At 35.0% G+C, this 21,769-nt stretch overlaps 1 protein-coding gene across 2 annotated transcripts in view; it reads left to right on the top strand.

The window, feature by feature from the left end:
* Positions 1 to 21,769, top strand: part of GUCY1A2 (guanylate cyclase 1 soluble subunit alpha 2) — a 262,757-nt gene that overhangs the window by 125,039 nt on the left and 115,949 nt on the right. For both annotated transcript variants that reach the window (XM_074357101.1, XM_074357102.1), the window contains exon 5: positions 8,147 to 8,632. In XM_074357101.1, coding sequence (XP_074213202.1) covers positions 8,147 to 8,632 — 486 coding nt within the window. The remainder of the gene's footprint in view (positions 1 to 8,146; positions 8,633 to 21,769) is intronic.

The following is a 21,769-nucleotide window of genomic DNA, read 5'->3' as shown; positions in this document are numbered from 1 at the left end:
AACTCACTCAACTCTCCCTGGTCTTAGCTTCCTCAATTACAGTAACCTTGACTAGGTGCACTTTACAACGTCAGGGAGACAAATGCAGCAGGGTCTGTGGAAACATTTAAAAAATTCCACATTCTGTATAAGTCTAAGGGGTTATTAAGATATTACCGGGCGGGAGGAGGGGGTAGCTCAGTGGTAGAATGCATGCTTAGCATGTGCAAGGTTCAATCCCCGGTACCTCCACTATAAAAAACAAACAAACAAGCAAACAGAACTAATTGCCTCCCCACCAAAAATTTAAAAAAATAAATAAAACTTTTTAAAAGAGGTATTCTTGGGTCACAAATAGAATTCATCAAGAAGACTTTTGACAAACATTTTTTGGATATGCCCCAAATCTCAAATCCCCCAATTGGATACAAAATAAGCAGAATTCCTCTCATGAAATTCAGTAGTGTGCCAATGAAAATACATAAGGGACCCTCGTACATCTTTAATGTTTCCACAAATATGAGAGAAAGTCATTTATAAAGTTGTTAAAACTGTCTATAGCGTTTGTTGAAACAGTTTTGTGATCCGCCTTTGATTAATCTGTTTACAGGTTATTTGCTGGACTTGTTCACGTCCTAGCTCTGAGCCATTACTGAACTTCAGATTTCACTCTTTGTTTTACTCAAAATACGCTTTCTGACAATGAACCATCTACAATGTAGCTGTGTATGTCAAGAAATCTGTCACAAGTCCTTGCCCTTTACCAACCTGCCTTGTGACCCCATACAATTTGTCTTTCATCCCCAGGCCTCCTTGTCTCATTTACACTTACGAGATGAGTAGATTGGACAAGGTGATATTTGAGACAAAAGTTACTGAGTGTAGCCGATTTTCAAAATCGTATGTCGTCCTTATAAAAAAATGAATTTCTGAGCCCAACCACAGAGGGTTCTGAGTCAGGAGATTTGAGGTGGTTCAGAATCCACAGAGGAATTTAGTTACGGCTAGTTTCTGCTAGAATTGTACTCAACACGCTCTGCAGGCCTGTGCATATCTATTTCATTGCCAGTGTTTGAGGTAAACAGTATTACTATTTGTGTTACGATCTACTCTAAGTTTTTGACTGTCTACTCCTTCCTTATCGTCTCTTGGTGCTTGTCTGTCTTTATAATTGTACCCTTACTTGTAAATATGTAGTTGCTCTATATTCTGAACCTGACATTACAATACTTAAAGATTTTTGTGATCTAAATCTTGTGTTCATTGCTTGCTTTCCTCCATTGCTTGAGCTTAACTGTATTGAGAGTCTTGAGAGCCTAAGTTGGGGAAGTTTTATATGCCAGTGACTGAAGACTGTCTAGTCTTCTCTGAGGATGGTCCTTACACATGTCTCAAGTCTCAGAGTCCCCATAGCAGCATTCTCTCCACATGGCTCTCAGGACAAGCTGGCTTCGCTCTGCTCCATCAGGGGTCTAGATCAAGGTTTCATATTTTGTTTATTAGTTTGCTTTGTTTTTATTCGGTTGTTCCTTTTTCTGGTGCGTGTATGTTGCATGTACTCGAAAACCTCTCCTACATCTTAAGAGATGGCTCAAAAGTATGTTTTTTTTTTAAACCTGGATCTATTTGTTTTGCAGCAAGAGGGTTGCTCAGCCTTCCATAACCTATCTATTCTTTTTAAAAAATATACACAGATATCTATATCTATAATATATAATAATAATATGTAATATATATATATATATAGACATTTATATGTATCTCCTCTGTTAGAATATAAGCTCCATCAGGGCAGAGATCACAACCCTCTTAAGCTCAGCTCTACCGTTAGTACTGAGTAAAGTTCCTACACATATTTTCTTAAACCTTCTGTGTAACATTGTTAAAAAGAAAAAAAAATCTGTCTGACCCAAATATTAACTCATTTCTTATTCACAAACGAATGAAAGCTAATACTTAGACCAAATAATGGATTGATTGAATTTTGGAGCCACAAACTTTACTTCAGAGCTATGCTGTCCGGTACATTATCTGGTGGGCAAATGTGGCTATATACATTTTAATTTAAATTAATGGAAATCAAATAAAATTTAAAATTTAGTTCTTCAGTTACACTAACCATATTTTCCATTATTATAGAAAGATCTATGGGAAAAATCCCCTATATAAAAATTTCAACCCACTGTATGAGGACTAGATTGCTCATCTCTCCATATTTCTGTAGCCATGGTACGTGCCTGAGAATATGCAACTACTGTATTATTCCATTAGAAGGTTCTCGTATACTCTAGTGTCCTTAATTCTGCTTATCCAGCAGCCAGGATGCTTAGTATATAACCAGGTTTTGCCAACCTAGGTCTAAGCACAAACTCTGGTTATTTCTTTTAAATATTTAACACAATTCAGTCAAAATGCAAAACACTATTTTTATTACTAAGTAATATATCAAATACCCACTTTCAGTCTCCTACCCTCCCCCTGATTAGGTATGGGAGAATGTAAATCCACACACAGCACTTACATAATATATAATTGGATATTTGGAAATTTGTTGGATTTTAAGACCTTTTCAGAATTTTCTCGTTAAATTGGCTGAGCTAGAAATGTTAATATTTTTGACACATCCAAATGGCTTTCTATTACTGTGAGGAGGCTGCACTCATCCTTATGTAACAATGTGTTAATGCTTTGTGTAGAATTATTTTTGTAATATTTCCTTGAAGAAAGTGTAGAATTTCCTGATTTTACAGAATATTTAGTGGTAGGAAGTGTAATTTTATAAACTGGATATATTAAAATATAACAAAATGCCCCATGGTATGTGTGAGTGACAGTGTGGTGACAAAGCATCCCAAAGGCTATTCCTTTAATGTGTGTGATTTACCGATTGTGAGATTGTGATAAAAAATGAGGTCATTTGCACCCTTTGGGAAAAAAGATAGTGTATGTAGGTGAGGTATTAAAAACTGCATATCAATTTCATATTCCTCACATAGTGTTAAATACAAAATGAATGAGGTATCTAAGTAAAACATAAACATTTCACAATTAGAAAATTTGCACAATGACAGAAAATTTGCTGATATATTTCTTTCAACTATTAAGCATAGACCTGTTTCCTTTAAATATTGTATGAATCCTGCTGTGACTTAACAAGAAAAGTGGCATCTAATCTTGGAATATTAAATCAACTTTGTCATGCGCTTTACTGTCTTATCTATCAAAACAGGATTCAAATCTATCTTTAGAATGAATTTCTGAGATTTAAAGAACAGCAATGAAACTAGATTACTAACATATGGGAAAATAAAGCAAATACAGAAATTAAAGTGTCTGAAAGGTTATGTTTTGTTTTGATGTCATCAATAAACAATATGAATTTTATTGTATCTCATCTCAACAAAGACTACATTTCAAACTACAGAGTAAATAATAGCATAATTAGCCTGAGGTGTTAATATCCCTCTAGATACGTATGCACTTTGCTATTGAATTTACTGTTCAACTTAGTAGGTGTTCTGCCTGAATTCCTGCTTATTGAAAGTGCTTAGCATAGTACTGACAGGTCATAGATAATAAATATTTGTGAAATAGATGAGTAAATAAATAAATGCTTTTAATTTCTTTTAAATTATATTTAGTATACTTAAGAATTTAAAATTGTTTTCTTTAAATAAGAATATTTAATGAAGAATTCATGTTAGAAAATGAAAACATTTTAAAAAGTTTTTTTAACTTGTAGCTACTATAAAAGCATATAGTAGGTTAAAATTTAAAAAAGTCAGTAGCCCTCTGGGAGAAATCGTTGCTAAACACTTTATTTATTTGATAATAATATCCTAAGAATCAAAATACAATGATTTAATGATAAAAATAAATAAGCAAGCAAGGAAAACAAAAACTCATTTTCTTTATTACTGAGCAGTTTTTCACTCAGCATAATTCTTTACAAATTCATCTAATATTTTGCCTGTATCAATAGAATATTTCTTTATTTTGCTGAATAGTAACTCGTATTTGGTTTAACCATTCACCCGTTGAAATACACTGGGATTGTTTCTAGTTTTGACTATTGTACATATGTCTTACGGTTCTTTATTTCTAGTTTTATTCCATGTAGTCAGAGAACATAGCCATATAATTTCAATTTTAAAAATGTGTTGTGGAGATTTTTTGTGTGTGTGTGTGACCCAGGATATGGTCTATCTTAATGTATGTTCTGTGGGGTCTTTGAAAAATGTGTATTCTGTTGTTAGGTGGACCATCCTGTATCTGTCAACTGGCTCCTATTTGTTGATTTCGTTGTTTTGATCTGTATTAGTTTCCTGTGGCTTCTGTAACAAATTACCGCAAACTTGGTAGTATAAGGCAACAGAAATTTATTCTTTCACAGCCCTGGAAATCAGAATCTGAAATCAAAGTGTGGATAGCTCCTTGCTCTCTCCAGAGAATCTAGGGGGAAATAGATTCCTTAACTCTTCTAGCTTCTGGTGGCTCCTGGCATGCATTGGTATTTCTTGGCTGGTGACTGCATCACTCCAATCTCTGTCTCTATTTTCACATTTCTTCTTGTGTGTGTGTGTGTGTGTGTGTGTGTGTGTGTGTGTGTGTGTGTGTAATCTCCATCTGCTTTTCTTATAAGGAGAAACACTTGTGATGAGTATCAAATGGTGTTACAATTTTTGTTTCAATTATCACATATAATATAGTCAACTCATGAGGAGAGGATAATCTATTGTATGCCCCAGTATTTTTGGTCTTTTTGTTCTCTTTTCCTTCCTGATGCCCCTTAGAGTATTATTTCTCTTATTTTCTTTCTGTTTGATGATCTTTCTTTAGCTATTCTGTTAGGACAATCACTATTAATTTTCCTTCATCTGCAGATATCTTTAATTTCCCCTTCATTCTTAAAGAATAGCTTCCCCAGACATAGAATTCATAGCTGACACTTCTTTTCTTTCAATATTTGAAAAAAAAATTCTCCTTTCTTCTGATTTCCATAGTTTCAGATGAGAAATCAACTGCCATTAGAATTAGTGTTCCCTGTGAGTAACACCTTCTCTGTCTGGAGCCTTTCAAGATGTTTTCTTTGAATTCAGTTTTCAGAAATTTAATTATGATGTGTCTTAAAGTGAATTTCTTCGGGTTTATCCTACTAGAGATTCACGTAGACTGTTGATTCTGTGTGTTTATGTCTTCAATCAAATTTCAGACATTTTCAGTTATTGTTTCTTCAAAAACTTCTAGGACTCCCATGATATGAATGTCAGATTTTTTTTGTAGTTGTCCTATAGGTCCCTAAAACTTTATTTTTTTCAGAATATCTTCTTTGTTCAGATTAAGTAATCTTTCTTTAGCTGTCCTCTCTGATTCTGTCCCGTCGTCTCCACTCTATTTTTGAGCTTACTCCCCTTAATATTATGCTTACCAGTTTATGAAATCTGATAGATTTAATGACAGTTGATTTTTTATTATGCCTTAAGCTATTTCATCAAAACTTTAATATATTTTAGGAGACAATAAAACCTTAGAGGGATGTTTCAATTTAATGCAGTTTTTCACAAATCTATTTCTTCTACATAAAGATATGTAGTTCTTATAATAGTTGTGCATATTACTAAATTAATAAATGCAGATCATGGTGAATTTCTATGTTTATAATTATAAAAAAGCAAACATAATTCAAGAAAAATAATTTGCTATTTTCCAATGAAGTTAAAACTGCATTTATGACAGAGATACAAATGTGCCAGTTAAATTTGGCCAATTATAAGGAAAAAATTCACTGAGGAAAAATATTTTTAGAATGAAGTTATTTGCTGTGTATATTGGGGCTTCTCTTTCATGAGTTTTTTCCTGTACTGCACGAGGTAAGTGATTATCTTTTCTCTCAGGCTCTGCTAATTCAGAGATTTCAAAAAAATCAACTAATGGCCACATTCGAATCAAGAATATAATTATGTTTTGTATTTTTGAGATGGGATACAACATATTCCATTCAACTTCTTTGGAAGTTAAAGAAAAACACTCTTATTTATTACATATAGCTCATAATATATAATATTTATGCCTATATACATATACTGATTTCTTTTCTAAAAAATAAGAGAGAGATGGAAACAAAGGCAGAGAAGAAAAAGGTAGGTCCATTTGTGATGGGAAATGTGGAGGTTAATATACAGGAAAAAGAGAAAAAGAAAAAGGAAGAACCAACGAGGAAAATGAAGGAAAGACAGTGATGAGAAAGACAGACAAGCAAGAGAGATAAAGACTAAGATAGAATGTTGGAAAAAAAAAAAAAGGAATATGTGCAAAGAACAAAGGGGAGAAGGCAGAAGTAAGTAAGATGTAGAAGAAAAAGAAAATAATTAAAAAGAAATGCAAGAAGAAAGAGAAAGAGACCAGATGGAGGTCTAAATCTATGAGAATCAGAGGACTGCTTTCACCTTAAAACTTGAGAAAAAATTAACATACTAATTTTTAAACTATGAGGTAGTACATTATGTGTATCTTCCTTATTACACCTTTAATATTCTAACAAGTATATGTTGTTAACAAACCCTTTTCCTCAAAAAGCATACCAGGCACGTATGAAATAACGTGGAAATACTTTTCAGGACAACTCTTTTCTTTGTATCCAAACCGTAGCCTGCAGTCTTTTGAGAGCCCACCTTGAGTGAGGAATTGAAGGGTCTTCTTCATTTTATTCTCTGGGCTAAGTGGATGTGCTTCTCCCTCTCATATTGTGATATCTTGAAAAGGGGAACCTTATTTTTTATGCTGTTTACCCAGAGCATGACTAGTAATTAAAAAACACTCAGTAAACACTTCAATGAATAAATGAGAGTATTGTGCATAAAATGATGAAATACTGAACCCTAGCAGATTCTTTATATAAAAAGAGAACATTTAATTTCATAAAAATTATATCATCAAGCAAGGATTCAATTTTATTTCCTTAGAATAGATCTTGGTTAATGGTGTAGGGGAACAAAATAAAACATCTGCAGGCTTAAAAATCCAGATCTCTGTAGTTTTACCCCATATTTGTTCTATGTCTCCAGTGTTATCAACCAGCCTAACTACTTCATGTTATGAAGAACAAAAGAAAGTAAATTTATTGAGCACATCTCATGTAGTAGGGGAAAGTGACAAAAGTAAAACTGATGTGGAGTCTTGGTTGGTCAGCGTGCAGGCTGTTCTCTCCAGGTAATTACAACTAGCGTCCCCTCCAGTTGAGCTGAAATTGTTATCCCAACCCAAATAACTGGATTGGGATAACCACATCCTATGTCTCCCTTCCTTTCCTACTTACTGGTGCTCATCCCTTCTGAGCGGTCCTCAGGGCACCAAGCTAATATAGCGTAAGCCAGTGTTCCTGAAGTTCTCCCTTAAACATCAAGTCTCCAAATTCTCCAGTCAAAGAGCACAGCAAGGAGAGATAGGTTTAAATTACTACATCTTCAGATTCTTTATCTTATTAACTCAATTCCTTTAATACTATCCCGATTTGGGGGGCTCTTTTCAGCTTATATTGAATGTGCTCGTTGATTAATAATTATTTTCTGGTAATGTTGGCTTAATGATATCTAATTTAAAATTTTTATTTTTAAGACCAAATGAATTGTAAACTAATCTAGTCAGTGTAAAAACTACTGTATTTTCACAGGACTACAACTGGAGGAAAAATGACTTACATAAGGCTAAACAATTATTTTGATTTATTTAATCTCCTAGACTTGTTTTCTGAGTGTTATTTTAATGACAGTTGAATGTAGCTATTTTGACAGATGGATTTATCCTAATTCTATTATGATTAAGCAAGTTGAAAGTTTTTGAACTGGCTCATGAGACAGTTTCATGATGTAAAAGGGTGCAACTTCATTTTGAATGAAAATGTTTTCCTGTTTCATATCTCGTTTATCTCACTTTCCAAATTTGTTCATTATCTTAAGACAGTGGCCAAGTGGGAAAAAAGCAATGAATGTTTCTATCTTGAACATAACTTTTACATTGGCTGTAAATCACATTTGAATCTGCTTCTATGAGTGCAGAAAGTCAGTAGAGCTAATAAAACATTTTTTGTTCTTCCTCTACATCAGATGATAAATTTTTGTGAACCTACTATGTGAAGAGTGCTGATCAAAATTACATGTTAATTTTGCAGGTGATGGAAGTCAAAGGACAAATGATCCATGTCCCAGAATCAAATTCCATTTTATTCTTGGGCTCTCCGTGTGTGGACAAGCTGGATGAACTTATGGGACGAGGGCTGCACCTCTCAGACATTCCAATCCATGACGCTACCCGAGATGTCATTTTGGTTGGCGAGCAGGCAAAGGCCCAAGATGGCTTGAAGAAGAGGATGGATAAATTAAAAGCAACTTTAGAAAGAACTCACCAGGCCCTGGAAGAAGAGAAAAAAAAAACAGTGGATCTTCTATATTCTATCTTCCCTGGTGATGTAGCCCAGCAGTTGTGGCAAGGGCAGCAAGTGCAGGCCAGAAAGTTTGATGATGTCACCATGCTCTTTTCAGACATTGTTGGCTTCACAGCCATATGTGCCCAGTGTACCCCTATGCAAGTGATCAGCATGCTGAATGAACTGTACACAAGATTTGACCACCAGTGTGGATTTTTGGATATTTATAAGGTAATGGAATTTAGTTACTTATATATAAAGACTTTTTAGTAGTAAATGGTCATCTTAATTAAATTGCAAGTATACAATTTTCTATTTCTATTTAAACTTGAGAGTCAATGATGGATACCTCTTTAATTTAGAAATATTTATACGAATCCAAGTAGTTCTTCTTTATAAGTAAGCTTTCATTATGAGTTGATTTATATTATAGACATAGGTAACTGTGAATCATGATATTCCTCAGTGAAGAAACTGTGAATCATGATATTCTGCAGTTACAGAGGACTAACTGTAGAGTTAGTCCTCTGTAACTGCAGAATATCATGATAACTGACTAACTGTAGAGTTAGTCCTCTAAACTCCATTATTATAAAGAAATTCTTGCTGAAATCTAGGCAACTTTTAACCACATAATTCATTTTTCTTAAAGAGTAGGATTCCAATATGAACTAAAAATTTTACCTTGGCAGTTAAAAACAAACAACAAGTTGTGTTAAAATATGCATTGCATTATCAGTTAAATCATGGTTAACTGGTATTTTGCACTTCATTGTCAATTAAGTGAGATCCCACTAATCCTGAAGAATACATGTAAATAATCTAGCTATTGTCCAAATTATCAATGGTTTTTAGTGGAAGCACCTTTATTTTCCAAACTACATAATGGAAGGGTTTTGCAAATGTATGCAGACCACCATTTGTTAGCATGATCTGATGAACTCCTTGTTAATTTCTTATTAAAATTATAGCAATATTTTGAGTGATTCAGATCCATATCTATCTAATGAATAATTCTGTAACGATACATAGAATATCATACGGGTTGCATAATGTCAGGGCATACGACTTTTTTTTTTTTGAGGACAGCAATTCCTTTTAGTATAGATTAACAGTGGTGAGCTGTAGATTTTTATTTTCTTCTTAAACTGAACTTTCTTATGAAATTTTAGCAATAAATTATAAAGTAATATGATTCCAGAGCCAGCTGGTGTTTTAATTTTTCTTTTTTTACTGAATGAAAGATTCTTCAAATTCCGTAGTAGCTTTATAATTTTCAAAAATTTCACACACATGATTTCATATAATCCCATAATAACCCATGTTTTAATCCTCTACCCCTATATTGCCACTTCCCCCTTCAGTCTCCCTGCTGGTAATTACTAGTTTATTCTCTACCTCTGTGAGTCTACTTTTTTGTTGTTGTTGTATCCCAAAAATAAGTTTTTAAAAAATTTTTAGATTCCACGTATAAGTAATACATAGTATTTGTCTTTCTCTGTCTGACTTATTTCACTCAGCATAATGCCCACTAAGTACATCCATGTTGCTGCAAAAGGCAAAATTTTTTTACAACTGAGTAGTATTTCATTGTATATCTATGTACCACATCTTCTTTATCTATTCATCTGTGGAGGGACGCTTAGGTTGCTTCTGTACCTTGGCAATTGTAAGTAACACTGCTGTGAACATTGGGGTGCATGTATCTTTTCGAATTAGTCTTTTTGGGCTTTTTTGGGTATATACCCAGGAGTGGAATTGCTGGGTCATATAGTATTCCTATTTTTAGCTTTTTGAGAAATCTCCATACTGTTTTCCACAGTGGCCGAACCAATTAACATTCCCACCAACAGTGTATGAGGGGAAGTTCCCTTTCTCCACATCCTTGCCAATATTTGTGATTTGTGTTCTTTTGATGGTAGCCATTCTGACAGGTATGAGGTGATATTTTGTTGTGGTTTTGATTTGATGATCAGCAGTGTTGAGCATCTTTTCATATACCTGTTGGTCATCTGCATTTCCTCTTTGGAAAAATGTCTACTCAGTTCTTCTGCCCATTTCTATTATGGTGTGTGGTTTCCTTTTTTTTATGTTGAGTTTTATGAGCTATTTGTATGTATTGGATCTTAACCCCTTATCAGTTGTATCATTTGCAACTATCTTCTCCCATTCAGTAGGTTGGCATAGACAGAACATGCCTCCACATAATAAAGGCCATATATAAAAAACCCATAGCTAACATCATACTGAAAGGTGAAAAGCTGAAAACATTTCTTCTAAGATCAGGAACAAGACAAGGGTGTCCACTCTTGCCACTTTTATTCAACATAGTTCTGTAGATCTTAGCCACAACAAACAGAGAAGGAAAAGAAATAAAAGTGATACAAATTGGAAAGAAGTAAAATGTCACTGTTTGCAGATGACATGATACTATACATAGCAAATCCTTAAGATACCACCAGAAAACTACTGAGCTTATCAATTAATTTTGTAAGATTACAAGATACAAAATGAATATACAGAAATTGGTTGCATTTCTATACACTAACAATGAACTATCAGAAAGAAAAATTAAGGAAACAGTCCCATTTGCCATCATATCAAAGAGAATAAAATACCTAGCAATAAACCTACCTAAGAAGGTAAAAGGCTTTTTTCTTTATTCAGAAAACTCTAAGACACTGATAAAAGAAACTGAAGATTACACAAATAGATGAAAAGATATACCATGTTCTTGGATTGGAAGAATCAATATTATTAAAATGATCATACTACCCAAGGCAATCCACAGATTCAGTGCAATCCCATCAAAAATACCAATGGCATTTTTCACAGAACTAGAACAAATAATTTTAAAATTTGTATGGAAACACAAAAGACCCTAAATTGCCAAAACAGTCTTGAGAAAGAAGAACAGAACTGGAGGTATCATGCACCCTGACTTCAGACTGTTACCAAGGTACAGTAATCAAAATTGTATGATACTGGAACAAAAACAGACACATGGATAATTGGAACAGAACGGACACCCCAGAAATAAACCTAAAAACTTACAGTCAATTCATCTATGACAAGGGAGGCAATAATAGACAATGGTAAAAAGACAATCTCTTCAATAAGTGGTGCTGGGAAAACCAGACAGTTACTTGTAAAAGACTGAAATTAGAACATTCTCTAACACCATATACAAAAAATAAACTCAAAATGGATTAAAGACCTCCATGTAAGACCAGATGCTTTAAAACTCCTAAAGGAAAAATACACTCTTTGATATAAATCACAGCAATATTTTTTTTTTGGATCCTGCCCCTAGAATAATGGAAACAAAAACAAAAATAAACAAATGGGACCTAATTAAACTTAAAAGCTTTTGCACAGCAAAGGAAACCATCAACAGAACCAGGTGTTCTTAATGTATCTTTAATGGCATTGTGTATATATGTATCTAAAATAGGTGTGCAGGTGGCTTTGCTGTTTAAAAGGCTTAAGGGGGTTGAGTCTGGTGGTCCAGACTAGGCAACACACATGTGCTGAAGCCAGAGTAAGGACGGTATGGCCAGAGAGAGGAAAATACAAGTAAGGGAGAATATTACCCTTGTACAGAATAAAAATAAATACATTATAAGAAATACATTCAGAGGGATATAAATTAGAAATCCTCTATCTGCCTAATTTAAGTTTTCTACTTATTACAATCTTTCCAGCTTAATTTCTAGAACATTTGCAAAGTACTATTTTAAGCCAAGAAGTATTTGCTAAAATTTAATTGCTATTGAAAAAAATCTCAATGGTAGCATTTTTAAGGGCCATAAATCTGTTGATTTAATAAAATTAATGAGTTCTGCTGGATTTAATGTCTGTGTAGGATTTTTGGTGGAATAATCATACCATGGAGAAAAATGCTGTATAGACCACTTTTGTTTTATGTTAGAAATGTGAAAGGAAACCAGGTAAAGTTGAATGCCAAGAATAAAGAACTAGCAAACTAGAAGGAGTGCCCCACGGGGGCATTTAAAGTCTGTTACACACAATAATAGTCCAGTCTTTTAATGTACATATTGTCCCTCTCTTGATCATCTTATTATTCCATGTTTTCCTATCATAATGGAGATGACACAGTGAGGAATTATAATTCCAGTGGTAGAATTCAGTTAAATTAAGCTATAATAAGAAGTTTCTGCTAAGATAACCAAACCTCCTATAAAGTAGAAGTTTTAGGAAGATGCTATAGACCTTCCTGTGCCTATTGCGAGACTTTACGATGCTTGACCGCCGAAATATTACAGGTGTGTGATGAATACTAAGAACTAGATAAATGGAAGGAAGCATGGATTATAATTTCAATCCTCTCATAACTAGAAAAGCAAATATTCAGTACATGTCAACATAAATAATGTATTTTTCTCTTCAGATTTTTAGGGGGTAGAAGATAAACAATCAAGAATGAGTAATTCTTTTTTTTTTTTTTACCTTTTTTTCACACACACACACACAAATCTGTAATGATAAAAGTTAACTTGAAACAAATACTTGTTTTTCATCCGTCTTGACATTTGAGCATGGATTTATATTGGACTTCAATTTTTTTCCCTCCATGTGCTGCATCCATAATGCATTGTCTATGAGTCTGTTCCATTTTGAGTTTCTGTGAACAGCAAGAACCAAGAAATCTGAGGGCTGATGCCTGCATCTTTACATTTTTTTCCTGAAATCATTTCTTTCGTTTTTTCAATTTTATTAGGTAGAATGGTTACAATGTGACTGCACGTATACACTATATTGCACATAAATACATACACACAATATACTGCACATATTATTAATTTACATATATATACTGTTCATTGTTTCTAAGAACGCTTAGAGCTTTAGCTTTTTAAACTTATTAGTTATCAAAGGAATAAAGCCAACCACAAAATAGGAATTAATTCAAAAAGATACATACATCCCACTATTAACAGCACATTATTTATAATTGCCAAGATACGGAAGCATCCTTAGTGCACATCAATAGATGAATGGATAAAGAAGATGCAGCATATATATGTAATGGAATTCAACTCAGCCATAAGAAAGAAGACTGTATTTTGCCATTTGTAGCCCTTCATTCACTTTTTTCTTTTCACTTCAAAATCCAGAATTTTACATTTATTGGCATAAACATTTTCATTGCATCAAAAAACAACAAAATACCTAGAAATAAACTTAACCAAGGAGGTTACGTATACTCTGAAAACTGTAAAACATTGATGAAGGAACTTGAAGATGATACAAAGAAATGGAAAGATATGTTGTGCTCTTGGATTGGAAGAATCAACATTATCAAAATGGCTGTACTATCCAAAGCAGTCTACGTATCTAATACAACCCCTGTCAAAATATGACATTTTTCACAGAACTAGCACAAACAATTCCAAAATTTATATGGGACCCTAACAGACCCCAAACTGCAAAAGCAATCTTTTTTTTCTCTCTCTTCTTTTGTTCTCTTTTCTTATGGTTTGATGACTAGAGAAGTTCCTTTAACATTTGTTGTAAAGTTGGTTTGGTGCTGCTGAATTCTTTTAGCTTTTGTTTATCTGTAAAGGTTTTTATTTCTTCATCAAATCTGAATGAGAGCCTTGCTAGATAGAGTATTCTTGGTTGTAAGTTTTTCCCTTTCAGCACTTTAAATATATCATGCCACTCCCTTCTGGCCTGTAGAGTTTCTGCTGATAAATCAGCTGATAAACTTAATGGTAGTTCTCTTCTGTGTTATTTGTTGCTTTTCTCTTGCTAGCTTTAGTATTTTCTCCTTATCCTTAATTTTTGTCACTTTGATTACTAGGTGCCTTGGTGTTTTCCGTTTTGGGTGTGGAACTCTCTGCACTTCCTGGACTTGGGTGACTGTTTCCTTTCCCAAGTTGGGGGAGTTTTTGGTGATTATCTCTCCAAAAATTTTCTCAGGTCCCTTCTCTCTCTCTTCTCTTTCTGGGACCTCTATAATGTGAATATTAGTGCACTTCATGTTGTCTCAGAGTTCTCTTAAACTATCCTCATTCCTTTTCAATCTTTTTTTCTTTTTTCTGTTCTGCAGTAGTTATTTCCACTAATCCACTATCTCATTGATCTTTTCTTCTGCCTCATTTAATCTATTCTTGGTTCCTTCTAGTTTGTTATTCATTTCAGTGATTTTATTCTTCAACTCTGTTTGAGTATTCTTTATATTTTCCAATTCTTTGCTAAAAACTCCACTCTGTGCATCTGTACTCCTCTTGAGTTCTCTGCACTTCTTCACCATCATTACTTTAAACTCTCAGATAAATTGCCTATCCCCTCAACACTTATTTCTACTTCTGGGATTTTATCTTGTGCCTTGGCCTGGGAGATATTCCTCTGTCACTTCATATTGTCTATCTTTCTACTTGTATTTTTAGGTAGGTTAATTACATTTCTCGACCTTGGAGAGGTGGCCCTCTGTGGGAGGGGTCCTATGCGTCCCAGCAGTACCCTCATCTCTTGTCACCTAAGAGCCAGGGTTCAGCCTGTCCCAGTGTAGTCTGGCCTGTGTTTGTGGATACCAGGCTTTGGGTTTGTTGTTTTCTTATTTCTGGTATCTGGCCCCTGGTGGATGAGGCTGGACTAGAGGCTTATGCAGTTTTCCTGGCAGGAAGAGTCAGTGCTTGCCCACTGCTGAGTGAAGCTTGGTCCTGGACCTCTGGTGGGTAGAGCCATGTCTGAAGGCATTTGTGGCTTAGGAAGTCGGCTGATGGGTGGGGCTGTATTCCTACCCAGTATGTTGTTTGATCTGAGGCTTCCCTACAGGCTGCTGGGTGGGGCTGGGTCTTGGTGCCTAAGATCCAATCCAGAGGTCAGCCTCCAGGAAAGCTCATGTAGATGAATACTCCTGGAATGTCCAACACCAGCTTTTATGTTCCCTACATCCCCAGGAGACCTTCTAAAACCAGCAGGCAGGTCTGGCCCAGGTTCCTATGAATTCACTGCCTCTGTCCTTTGACCTGGTGCACACAAGATTCTGTGTATGCTTCCCAAGAAAATGAAGTCCCTTGTTTCTCTGAGTCCTGTGGGGCTCCTGGAGCTAAGCCGCACTGGCCTTCAAAACCAGATGTCCTGTGGTTTCCTCCTCCTCCTAATGCCGGAATCCTGGGCTGGGGAGCCTAATGAGGGGATTAGAACTCTCAATCCTGTGGAAGGGCCTCTGTGACTTAATTATCCTTTAGCTTGTTGGTTGCCCACTTGGGGAGTATGGGGCCTGATTATATCACGAGTAAGTATTTCCTACCATCCCACTGTGATTCCCTCTTTATGTTGCCAGTTGAAGAAGATCTTTTTTGCAAGGTTCCAATCTTTCTTTTGATGGTTGTTTGGCAGTCAGTTGTGGTTTCATTGTAGTCACAAGGAGAGACGAGCTCGTGGTCCTACTACTCCGCCATCTTGACTGGAAGTATCCGGTAATTCTAACTTTTAAAGTCAATGGCGTTTAGAGTAGTTATTATTTATTAACTAAGGGAATAATAATAGCACTGAATATTGAAACAATCTAATGTGAGTTTTGCTTCATTTTATATTTTTGTCTTTGAAAAGCCCTTTAGTTTGAAATAAAGACGAAGCAAAAAGGAGACTCTTTCTCCATGCTCCTCTTACTGCATTCAGCCAAGGCTGCAGTTCCCCAGCGCTACCTTCGACACACTCCTTAGAGCTTTCGATTTTTCACCCTTAACCATTTTCATCCAGTTTCCTAACCTATAAAGCTAAGATACTAAGTGTATATGCCGCATAGTTATGTTGTGAGCATTTCAATTAGTTGAAATGTGCAAAGAGCTTAGAATAGCACCTGGTATATAGTAGTAAATGCGCATGTTAGTTGCCACATTATTTCTCAGACAGGTACATTTATATGTGGGAGTGGGTGTATTATGTGATTATTTTGTATATTTTTGTCTGTACATAACTGAAAGTGTATGCAGTGATTATTAGAAAAGGGTAAAATGTGATCTCATTTAATCCTCCATGACTAATAGGGGGTCTTTTTACATTATCTCCATTTTCAGAAAAAGAAACTGGATTTCAGTTAAGTTAAATAATCCAGATAACATTGTGTATAAATCAGAATTTGAATCAAGACTTGTCTGATTCTAAAACTTACAGTTTTTCCACAAGTCCAGGCTGTGATCTAGACAAAGATCAGATAATTAAAAACAGTGAAAACTATTTCAAAACTATTTTATAAGGAAAACATTATGACAACCTTACCCACTTCCACCCCCATCTCTTCAGTAGTAAATAGTTCAGAGTTATGGGAGAAGCTGTGTCTTTAAAAGTTAGTGACTCTTCCATCTACCATCCTCCCTTTTTTTCAGAAAGTAGGCAGCATCTTCCCCCTTAAATCCTCTTATGGAGAGATAGTATACCAAGGAGACAGTGAGATCAATGATCTCAAGTTCAGGAAATAAGGAGTATAATTAAAAAATAATGAAACTGAATAAAAGTTGATATGTTTATTTTAATCACCTTGCCTAGGGAACTCTAAACATGTTAGTAATAAAATACCTTCCTCTACTTGGGTGGGAGTAGAGAGGCATTCCCATCATAAACCCAAAACTTGGGTTGCAAATGTTGGTAGAACTAAACACTGAGTATCAGTGTCAGGTTTGGGTTGGGAAGAACAGGTAGAAAGACAAGACTGGGCAACCAGGAAACACTAGGACCAGAATTCTGGCAGCTCAGGGAATCCGATGTTGACATCTGAAAAGCAACAGACTAAGTTCATACTGGCAAGGGAACACAAGTACTCTAAGTCCAGGTGAAACAGCTGAATCCAGCAAAGAAAGAAGGAACAGAAGTCCAGGCTCAGTCTTAGAGGATGCAAGACACAAGGATCACAGAAACCAGGCAGCAAGTACAGAAGATAGGCATCAGGACAAACTTTAATGCGAACCCGAATCTTTACCCTGGGCAGGACCAGACTTACAGCCAGATGATGCACAGGACTCCCACTATGGAGTCAAAGAGGAACCAAATGTGGAGACTTCAAAAGAATATAGAGATGTCCACTGAGATTTTAAATTCTAAAACAGGAATTAAACCCACAGAGGTACTAGAGTTAGCAGGTTCATTCTATCCATTCTTGAAAATGAGTTGCAATATATGGGGGCACTCTTGACATTAACACAGTTTGAAAATTGCTAGATACCTTGAGTTCTGAAAATATCCAAAGACCAATGGAAACACTTTGTTGGCATCATAAGCTCCAAATCTCCATCAATACAATATCAATAAAAAGGAGTAGAAAGGCCATTAAGATGATGTATTTGCCTAATTTTTATAAGTAGATGGTAAATATCCATGAGGGAAAGGTATACGTGTAAGGTGATCGCAGAGTTCAGTTTTGAGTGGGCATGTTAATATCCCAGGGAAACTGAAAATCAAGCAAACCCTTTGGATGCAGACGTCTTGGTGAAGACCACTTCGGCTTTGCACGACTAGTATGTTAATAGTTTGTAAATTTGATAATGAGCTCTCTCAGACTTGAACCCCCATCTTTAACCTCCTTGGTAAGAGCTGAAAGCAGCTGTTTCTCACATAAAGTTACAAGGCTGCAGGACTCTGACTCAAGTTCAGTTTGTCTTGACATTTGATAACTAATAAAACTACAGTTCACTGGATGTCAGACAGGCTTCAGAAAATGAATTTTCACCATTCTAAGTGTGAATTGGATTTTGTGGGGAAAAAAATGAAATGCTACCTTTCTCCCTGTTTTTGTCTTATGATAAAATTTCCCTTTCAAGTACTTAGATACTTAGGTTATTCTTGGAATTTTATAAATATGTGTATATCATTTTACTGCATTTCTGAGCACTGCATACCAGTTACATTTAGTAAAGAGTGATTGGTTCATTTTCCCCTAAAATTTACGTATTTTCTGCTTCATTGATCAGTGCACATGCTTTTGAAATTGAAAACTAAATATTTATCTAGTTCTTTTCAGTAGTTTCCATCAATGTCAATGCCATTTACTTTTGCTGCTGTATTATTGGAAATAAAATAACAGTGTCTTCTAGTAAGTCTAGCAAAAAGGAATTTGTAAAGTAAAAAAATACCAATTTATTCACTCATTTCATAAACAATTTTTACTCACTCCCTTGACAGCAGGGTACGACTCTCATCAAAGCCTACAGAACGTTTTGGAAATTAGTATATATTGTTAGCACACTATTAATGAGGAGAAAACTAATTTATATGCTTTAAAGAGAAGGTGAAAGTCACAGATAAGCGTTCTGTTCTGGTAACTTTTCTACTGGGGGGGTTATATTGTCAGTTTCAAAATACTATAATGCCCTAAAAATTACCTAACAAGGGTTTTGACTCATTTGTATTTTTGCCTTTGGCAAGTTCTTAGGCTGGAGATAAGAAAAAAAAAATGTGAGGAGAATGGATCCTTTCCCACATGACTCCCATTCCATTTAGCTAAATCCAAGGGATCCCAGTGCTGCCTTAAGTACACTGTTTGGACTTCTCATCTGTCTACCTTTAACCACTTATTTTACCTCTCTGCTTCAGTTACACCACCTATAAATAGAGAAAGTAATTTTATCTGCTTCATAATTATATTTTAAACTTTTAAATAAATATAAAAATACTTCTTGCAGTGTCTGGCCCATTGTAGTGCATATAAATTTTAACTGTCATTTCTCACATGGCTATTTCTAAGCATATATGGTAAAGGGGTGTGTGTTTTATATGTATCTGCTTGTATGTCCGTGTATTTTATGTACATAAACATTGCATAACCAGTGCTTATTAGAAATAGATAAAATGCTCATTTGCTTAGGTTCATTCTTTCTAGTTATTAGAATTGCATTTTATGCCACAGGACTCTGTGAAGGAAGTGTAGGGAGAAAGATGAAAGTAGGAGGCGTGAGAGAGAGCTCCCTGAAATGCATTATTTATATCATCTTCATGGATCCTCATTCTTGAAAATGAATCTATTGTCTGCCTTCGTAGATCATTTTAATTTGAGTAACCTGAGTTACAATATGCAATCTACAAGGATGGCATTGTTTCTTAAAGTAATATTGGCTTGTGTGATGTCTGTGACCAACACTATGAAACTGAATTTAAAATGTTAATCTTTTTATACTCTACTACAATATCTCTCTATATTCAGAGAACGCTTTCTTTTAGTGTTGCGGCAAATTCTGAAGACAGAGAGCTAAAGCAACTTGCACTGCCAAGCAGAAATCACACCTGGTGAGGTTTCTTTCTGAATTTATCAAAGTGTTTTGAGGTTGTCATTTTTCATCTCTATTGACTTCAATATTCTTTTTTGATTTGTAGAGATTTTATTAAATATTTTACACATTGTTTAGTAATGCCTAGTGTTTTACTTTTGAAATGAAGCCTGGTATAAACTTTTTTAACCTTGAAATTTCTGCATTACTTTATACAATTTTCTTTTTAAAACTTTTTCCTTTTTTCTTAAAAAAAATCAAGGTATCATTTATTTACAATATTATGTGTTTCAAGTGTGCAACACAATGACTCATTTTTAAAGGGTATGCTTCATTCATAGTTGCTATAAAGTATTGGCTATGTTTGCTGTGTTGTACAATATATCCTTATATATTTATTTTATATATAGAAGTTTATACCTATCTCTTTTTATAAGGCATTCAGCATGTCTGCACTATTTTTTGAGTAAATGTTAGACTTCATAGAGTCTTGCCTGTTTTGGCTTCAGGAGGCCAAAGAGGATGTGTAGGCAGAAATTGAAAAAGTAATTTCAGCGCAGTAGAACATCCTTATGAAAGTCAGTGTTTCCAACAATGAAATCGTTGTCTGGAGCCGCATGGTCTGGTCACTGGAGTAATTCAAACACAAGCTGTAATCTTTTGATGGGACAGGTAGAATAAATTCTCAAAGTTCACTTCGTTCTACAGGATTCTAAAATTCTAAATACTCTATGTTGGAATTATGTAGCTGGCTAGGAAACTGTTCCCAAAGCACAAATCAACCCTATCAAAGCACCCTATTAAAAGATTATTCATATATGGCGAGTTTAAAATAATATGGGTTTATTTATTTTTGTAGACATATTAGAGGTGGAAAAATGAGACTTTGATTTCTTAAATTCAAGTATTTGATTGCAAATGTGCGTACATTTTGATGCATTTTTCAAGTTTTGAAATGGTTAACATGGTTTTGAACAAGCTAGAAAGCAGCAAAAAATCAGCTGAAGCAAAATTCTTGTTAGACGGTTGATCCAGGTGTTTGTGTGTGTGTACGTGCGTGTACATAGTCTATGAAAGCCATCTGTTAAGATAATGCTGTTCTTAAGATAGTTCAAGGCAATATTTTTTAATTTCATATTTTCCTTTGCTATTGTGTAGATTTTTTTCTTGTGTCATAAAAGGAAAACTTTGCATTTTTCTCTTTTCCACTCACCAATTTCCGTTACTGTTGTCACTGCCTTATAAACCATAGGACATATTTCATCTCTGATAAAAGGTCCTCTGACCATAGGGAGAGGCCAGGTGAGGATTGTTGAGGTCCTTGTACATTTATGACTGTGCAGTGATAGTTAAGTGCAGGGGAAAATGTATTGGATATCAAACTTGAAAACCTTGTTTTCTCATCACTGAAGTCACATTACGTATCTGAGACCTACTTCTGCTTCTATAAAACGGGAGCAATAGTATTGGTCTCACATTTTTGTTACCATTACACATAAAATGTGCTCAGCAAATTATTGTGGGAATTTTTTCTATTCATAATTCAAAATAATAACAATATCTATGGAAAACAGCAGTGAGCTAATGAAAAATGCAAGCAGTTGGCTCCGTCTGGAGTCATTCATGTGAAAGAAGACAAAGGTCAGACAGTGTCTTGGGAATTTGCTGTGGGGGAGGGACGGGGATTGTATCAGTCCATCCAGTCTCCTGTAACAAAAATACCATTGACTGGGTCGCTTATAAACAACAAAACTTATTTCTCACAGCTCTGAAGGCTGGGAAATCTAACATCAAGGCATAAGCAGATTGAGTGTCTAGTGAAGGCCCACTTCCTGGTTCGTAGATGGCTGTCTTCTTCCTCACATGGTAGAAGGGGCAAGGGAGCCCTCTGGGGTCTCTTTTATAAGGGCATGAATCTCATTCATAAGGGCTCCACCCTCATGACTGAATCATCTCCCAGAGGTCCCACATCCAAATACCATCACACTGGGGATTAGATTTCTACATATGAACTTTAGAGGGGACACAAAAATTGAGTCTATGGGAAGGACTGGTAATTGTTGAATGACTAATATTTGCAAGTACAATGCTAAATTCTATGTATATATTTATTGATTTATCTTCAACAAATAATTAT

Source organism: Camelus bactrianus, chromosome 33 (assembly GCF_048773025.1).
Source record: "Camelus bactrianus isolate YW-2024 breed Bactrian camel chromosome 33, ASM4877302v1, whole genome shotgun sequence".
Lineage (NCBI taxonomy): Eukaryota > Metazoa > Chordata > Mammalia > Artiodactyla > Camelidae > Camelus > Camelus bactrianus.
The sequence above is the reverse complement of the archived record's forward strand: the minus strand, read 5'-3'. Positions and strand labels throughout refer to the sequence as shown.